At 43.5% G+C, this 7,451-nt stretch overlaps 1 protein-coding gene across 1 annotated transcript in view; it reads right to left on the bottom strand.

Moving 5' to 3' along the window:
• Positions 1-5,375, bottom strand: part of SNIP1 (Smad nuclear interacting protein 1) — a 17,409-nt gene extending 12,034 nt beyond the window's left edge. Inside the window, exons 1-2 of the mRNA XM_011955292.1 lie at positions 5,043-5,375; positions 3,683-3,785 (exon numbers count right to left, since the gene is read on the bottom strand). Of these exons, the coding sequence (XP_011810682.1) occupies positions 3,683-3,785; positions 5,043-5,266 (327 nt within the window). The 5' untranslated portion in view covers positions 5,267-5,375. The remainder of the gene's footprint in view (positions 1-3,682; positions 3,786-5,042) is intronic.
• Positions 5,376-7,451: the final 2,076 nt, after the last annotated feature.

Raw genomic sequence — 7,451 nt, 5'->3', positions numbered from 1 at the left:
AAAAAAAAAAAAAAAAAAAAGATGACTGATTTATCATCCCTCAAAATTGAGAATAAGGCAAGAGTGTCTGCTCTCGTTACTCTTTTATTTTATCTCTCTTTGCCTGCCCCCCTCCCTGTGTGATTTGCTCCTCCCTGCTTCCTGCCATGGTTGTGAGGCCTCACCAGCCATGTGGAACTGTAAGTCCATTAAACCTTTCTTTTGTAAATTGCCCAGTCTCGGGTATGTCTTTATCAACAGCATGAAAACGGACTAATGCAAACAACAAAAGGAAATAAAATGCATACCGATTGTAAAGGAAGAAATAAAACTGTCCCTATTTGTAGATATGATTGTCTATGTAGAAAATCCCAAGTAATCTAAAACAAAAAAAAAAACTAGAATAAATTAGTTCAGCAAGGATATAGGATTAACATAAACACACAAAAATGAATTATATTTCTATATAGTAGCAATGAACATGTGGACACCCATTTAAAATACCCTTTATAATCATTCCACAAATAAATATGTATAGGATTTATATGCTGAAACCTACGACTGATAAAAGATATCAAAGATGACCTATATAAAAGGGGAGACACACAATGTCCATGGATTAGAAGATTTAACATAGTGAAAAGTCAATTATTGCCCCTAAACACCAGTTTAACACAAATCCTATCAAAATTCTAGCAAGATTTTTCTTTTGGATCTCACTCTGTTGCCCAGGCTGGAGTGCGGTGGTATGATCACTGTTCACTGCAGCCTCAACCTCCTAGGCTCAAGTAATCCTCCCACCTCAGCCTCCTGAGTAGCTGGGACTACAGGCATGCCACCACACCCAGCTAATTTTTATATTTTTTGTAAAGATGGGTTTCACCATGTTGCCTAGGCTGGTCTGGAGCTCCTGAGCTCAAGTCATCTGCCCACCTCAGCCTCCCAAAGTACTGGGATTACCGGCATGAGCCACTGTGACCTGCCCAGACTTTTTAAAAATAGAGATAAGATTGTTCTAAAACTTCTATGGATAACAAAAGAAGTTGAATAGCTAAAGCAATTTTTACAAAGAAGAATAAAACGGGGGAAATCAGTCCATACAATTTCAAGACTTATTGTATTTTAAGATTGTGTGGTATTGGAAGAATGACAGACACTGACAAATGGAAGAGAACAGACATCCCAGAAATAGACCTACACAAATATGCCCAAGTGATTTTTGACAAAAGAGCAAAAGTAATTCAGTGGAGGAAAGACAGTCTTTTCAACAAATGGTGTTGATGTTTGTGGACATTCATAGGCAAAACAAAAACAAAAACAAAAACAAAACCCTAAAAAGAAACTGAAAACAGATCGTGGACTTTTAAGAAAAAAAATTTAGAAGAAAATTTCGGAGATCTAGAGCTAGGCAAAAAGTTCTTAGCCATGACATCAAAAGCACAATCCATAAAAGGAAAAACAGATAAGCTGGACTTCTTTGAAATTAAAAAAAACTTTTGTTCTGAGATAAACCCTGTTAAGAAAATGAAGACAAGCTACAGACTGGGAAAAAAATACTTGTAAACCACATACCCCAAAAAGGACTAGTATCTACAATATAAAAAGAATTCTTAAAAACAGTAAAAAAGCAAATAATACTATTAGAAAACAGGCAAAAGACAGCTGGGCGCAGTGGCTCATACTGGGATTACAGCAAAGTGCTGTAATCCAGCACTTTGGGAGGCTGAGGTGAGTGGATTACCTGAGGTCAGGAGTTCAAGACCAGCCTGGTCAACATGACGAAACCCCATTTCTACTAAAAATACAAAAATTAGCCAGGCATGGTGGCAGGAGCCTGTAATCCCAGCTACCTGGGAGGCTGAGGCAGGAGAATCCCTTGAACCTGGGAGGCTGAGGCTGAAATGAGCTGAGATCACGCTACTGCACTCCAGCCTGGGCAACAAGAGTGAAACTCCATCTCAAAAAAACAAAAAAAAAAAAAAGAAAAAAAGGAAAACAGGCAAAAGACATGAGACATTGCACCTGAGAAGATACATACAGATGGCAAATAAGCACATGAAAAGACGTCCAAGGCCGGGTGTGGTGGCTCACACTTGTAATCCCAGCACTTCAGGAGGCTGAGGCGGGCAGATCACGAGGTCAGAAGTTCGAGACCAGCCTGGCCAACATAGTGAAACCCCATCTGTACTAAAAATACAAAAAATTAGCTGGACGTGGTGGTGGGCACCTGTAATCCCAGCTACTCGGGAGGCTGAGGCAGGAGAATCACTTGAACCCGGGAAGGGGAGATTTCAGTGAGCCAAGATCACGCCATTGTACTCCAGTCCAGGTCACACACATACACACACACACACACACACACACACAGAGCCAGCCTTGGTGACAGAGTGAGACTCCGTCTCAAAAAAAAAAAGGAAAACGCAAATTAAAATCACAATGAAATACTACTACACACCTATCAGAATGGCTAAAATAAAGTGATAACTTGAAATGCTGATAAAGATACAGGGAAACTGGATCATTCATACATTGCTGGTGGGAATATAAAATGGTACAGCCACTGTTACGGACTAAACTGTACTCTCCAAAATCAGCATGTTAAAGTACCAAACCCAAGTACCTCAGAATGTATTTGTAACCGTTTTTGGAGATAAGGTCTTTAAAGAGCTGATTAAGTTAAAAAATGAGGGTAGGGCCCTAATCCAATATGGCTGAGAAAAGACACCAGGACAGAAAAAAGATCATTTAAGGATATAGCAAAGAGGTAGCCATCTGCAAGCCAAGGAAAGAGGAATTTTTTCAGGAGAATCCAAACCTGCTAACACCCTAATTTTTGACTTTTAGCCTCAGAACTACAGGAAAATGAATTTCTGTTGTTTAAGCCACCTACTCTATGGTATTTCATTATGGTGGCCCTAGGAAACTAATATAGCCACTCTGGAAAACAGTCTGGCAATTTCTTAAAAGAATTAAACCTGCAACTACCGTACAACCCAGCAATTGCACTCCTGAGCATTTATCCCAGAGAAATGAACTCTTATGTTCACATAAAAACCTGTACACAAATGTGTATATAGCAGCTTTATGTGTAATAGCCAAAAAATGGAAACAACCCAGATGTTCTCTAATGAGTAAGTGGCTAAATCCATGCCATATGGATACCACTCAGCAATGAAATGAAACAAACTACTGAGAGATGCAACCTGAATAAATCTCCAAAAGATTCTGCTGAGTGAGAAAAGACAATCCTAAAGGTTACATACTGTATGATTCCATTTACACAACGTTCTTGAAATGACAGAATTATAGAAATGAAGAACAGATTAGAAGTTGACAGAAGTTAAGGAAGGATAAAAGTGGGAAGTGGGAAATAAGTGTGTGTGACTACAAAAGGACAACACAAGGTATTCCTTGTGGTGAAGGAAATGTTATCTTGACTATATCGATGTCAATATTCTGATGATGATCTTGTACCACAGTTCTGTTATGAATAGATGCTACCACTGGGAGAAACCAGGAAGAAAACAGAAAAAAGAAATACACCCAGTTTTCAGAAAAGCCCATTGGAGGTACAGGTAGAGATGTAGGTGAGTGTGGGTGCACACATGCACACACACACAATACACACACACAGCCCTCTTTAGCTGTGATAGGAAAAGGCTCTCAATTTGGACCCAACATCAAAACACCCCAATCCACTTACCTGCTTCACTTTGACTGTTGAGTAATGAGGACTTCGGTTTCTCTTACTCCGAGGAGACTTGCTTCTTCTCCCTGAGGACTTGTTTTTCTTTTTGGGTGGGGACCTATACAGAGCATGGTATACAGGATTTTATTGCAATTTCCCTTCCCCCATAAAAATTAGCTTCCAGTATCAGGCTTACCTACTAACACAAACAACGCTTTTGTGAAGGTATCTGCCAGTCACATTAAAGGAGTCACGAGGTTCACTTTCCTAGCTCTAACATCTCCCTTGCATTCCATACTCACATAGACAACTGTCTATTGAACCTTCTCACTTAGGTAACAAAACTCTTAATTTCCAACACTTCAAAAACCTTTCCTCTCCTACTCCTTGCCATCTTGCTAATTGGCATCACCATCCGGAAGTCACCCTTGATTCTTTATCCCTCACTACCAACACCCCTACCATCAGGAACAATCCCTCCATCCTGTGGTTCTACTTCCTCCCTATGCCATCTCATTCCTACCACCCACCTTCTTGACCACTATACTCCATCGACACTGGCTTTTTCCCATTTCAATCATAATTCATTCTACTTCAAGTTCTTTGCAGATGTTGTTTCCTCTGCCTGGATCTTTAAGAGGTTGAATCATTCCTATCACTCAGGTCTGGGCTCAAATGACACCTCTTTAGAGAGGCCTCCTCCCTCTTCTCTCCAATCTCTCACTATCACATTACTGTTATAACCTATCAATAATACTTGTTATTGAAACTATTTTTTTTTTATCATCTGTCTCAGGGTTAGAGCATGGCCAATTTGGCACTGGTGAAGATCATCTAACTCAATCACCCTTGCAGCCCCAATACCTAGGGCAGTGTTTCACACTTAAAATAGGCACTCAGTAAAACTATGGTGAATGAATGCATAAATAAATGAGTCTAGCAAGCAGTAACTTTTTTTTTTTTTTTCCCCCAGTTTCTGTTAGGTAGCTCGCCTAGACCTCGATGTGAAAATCTTTCTGGCAGGTAACTGGAAAGACAAGGCCCACACTCCATTTGTGGGCGGGATGGGGAAAATCTCATTCCAATTTAACAGATTATCAGTGCTATCTGTTGGGCTACACTCTTCGAAGTGCTGGGGACACAAGAATGAAGGAGTGGGATCCTGCCGGTCTGTCATTAGGCGTTGAACACCGAGCTATAAGGCAAGTGACAGAGCAAGCATAACACAAGCACGACTGGATCACTCTCAACAGTCCCTCAGGATTAAGTCCAGGCTGCTGCGCCCAGCATGCAAAACCTGTTTCGGATGCTAGCCCTGCCCGCCTTTCTGAATGAGCCCAACCCAACGTCCATCCTGGACTGCTCCCCCACTTACCGGCTAACTCCTCGGGCTCGGTTCCCGCGGTGGCCCGGGCGGCCCGGCTCGCTGGCCGGCGGAGACGGGCTACCGCCAGAGTGGTCTGGACGGCGGTGGGCGGGAGGTGCGACTTCTGGGCTGAGACGCTCCTGCTTCACCACCACCCCCGCCGGCAGCACCATGTCCCCGTCCCGGTGTCTTCGCCGGCTCCCTCGCTCCCGTTCGCTCTTCACCGCCTTCATTCTGTGATTTTGGCTGAGCGAAAGAAAACAGATCCGTTGAGCTCCTCTAGCTGAAGGAAATGACGAGTTTGACTCCTGGACTTCCGCTTCCGGGGTGCCCAACCTCCCAGAAATCCTTGCGGCAGAGAGTAAACACGTGACTACTCCCTAGTGGGCGTGGCCACAGTGACCGGCTTGGGTGGCAGGAGTTTCAAGTTTCAAAAACAAACTTCTGGCTGGGCGTGGTGACTCTCGCTTGTAGTCCCATAACTTTGGGAGGCCGAGGCTGGCGGATCACCTGAGGTCAAGAGTTCGAGAACAGCCTGGCCAACATGGCAAAACCTCGTCTCTACTAAAAATACAAAAATTAGCCGGGTGTGGTGGCGCGCAGCTGTAATCCCAGCTACTCGGGAGAATGAGGCAAGATAATCGCTTGAACCCGGAAGGCACAGGTTGCAGTGAGCGAGGATCGCACCACTGCACTCCAGCCTGGGTGACAGAGTGAGATGTCTCAAAAACAAACAAACAACAGCAACAACAAAAAACTGGGAAAAAGCAAACCTCTCAAGACTGTTGCCACATTATTAGTAATTACAAAACGTGGAAACAATGTAAATACCCAGCAGTAGGGAAGTCAGCCAAATTAATGGGTGTTATGTGGCCATTAGTAAACCATTTACAAACTTTAAAAACCTTGACTTGTTAACGACAAAGCAGGATACAAAATTGTGCGCAAACTATAATTACATTTACATTTGGAAATAGAAGGAAGGAAGAAATGGAAATGCAATCAGAGATGATAACCCATGGGCAAATCATTAGCTTTTCCTCTTCTATTTCCTGAACTTTCTGCAATGCTGTTGGGGCTCAGAAATCGAAACTCCAAAATATGGCGCACTGACATGCTGAACTGAAGAAGCCTCAATGTTCCTTCCCGGTGCCCACCGTCTCTCCCAAAGCGCAGGTCTTTATCTGCCTAAAATACAGACTACCAAAAGGAATAATTGTTTCTTTCTTCTCCTCCCAAGAATGTAATCACACCTGACCAGAGACCCTTATACTGTCAAAAGTAGCTATCTACAGCCGAGCACGGAGGCTGCAGCCTGTAATTCCGGCGCTTTGGGAGGCCAAGGCAGGAAAATCGCTTGAAGCCAGGAGTTCCAGACCAGCCTGCCCAACATAGCAAGACTCTGTCTCTACAAAAATTAAATTTGGCAGGGGATGGTGGCTCGTGCCTGTGGTCCCAGCAGAGACAGGAGGATCGCTTGAGCCCAGGAGTTGGAGGCTGCAGTGAGCCGTGATGGCACCACTGCACTCCAGCCAGGGCTACAGGTTTTTTTGTCTTCAAAAAAACCAAACCAAAACAAAAAAACAACAAAAAACTATTCACAAATGTATCTCTGTTCCCTTATTAATTCATTCTGCCTAGTAATCCCTGAGCAGAATTCCTCCTTCTCCCACCCTCATAAATCTGTTTTACCAGGAGGATATATAAGCTTCTGAACTCTTTTTGGGGTGGGTAATCACGCTGTGATTCTCCCCGTGTATACACTTTAAATACATTCGTATGCCTTTTCTCCAATTAATCTGCCTTTTGTGAATTGATTTTTGAGCGACTCTTCAGGGGGCAAAGGGGAAGTTTCCTATTGGCTCCTACATTGTCATTTCTCCTTTAATTAGAAAAATACTTCGGGCCAGGCGCGGTGGCTCACGCCTGTAATCCCAGCACTTTGAGAGACCGAGGCAGGCGGATCACAAGGTCAGGAGTTCGAGACCAGCCTGGCCAACGTGGTGAAACCCCATCTCTACTAAAAATACAAAAATTAGCCAGATGTGGTGGCAGGCACCTGTAATCCCAGCTACTCGGGAGGCTGAAGCAGAAGATTCGTTTGAACCTGGGAGGTGGAGGTTGCAGTGAGCCAAGATCACTCCGCTGCACTTCAGCCTGGGCAACAGAGCGAGACTCCGTCTCAATTTAAAAAACAAAACAAGCCCTTTCTGGCGGTAATGACCTACCCATGAGAATACGCCTCTTGGAAAGGATCTCCTTCATCCCTCCCCAGAAGAGAAGAGGAAACACAAAAATAAACGCCTGGTGCGGAGCCCCAATTCCTACTTCATGGATGTGAAATGCCCAGGATGCTATAAAATCACCAGTCTTTAGCCATGCACAAACGGCAGTTTTGTGTGTTGGCTGCTCCACTGT

Source organism: Colobus angolensis, unplaced genomic scaffold, assembly GCF_000951035.1.
Source record: "Colobus angolensis palliatus isolate OR3802 unplaced genomic scaffold, Cang.pa_1.0 Scaffold4, whole genome shotgun sequence".
NCBI lineage: Eukaryota > Metazoa > Chordata > Mammalia > Primates > Cercopithecidae > Colobus > Colobus angolensis.
This window is presented reverse-complemented; position numbering and strand designations above follow the sequence as displayed.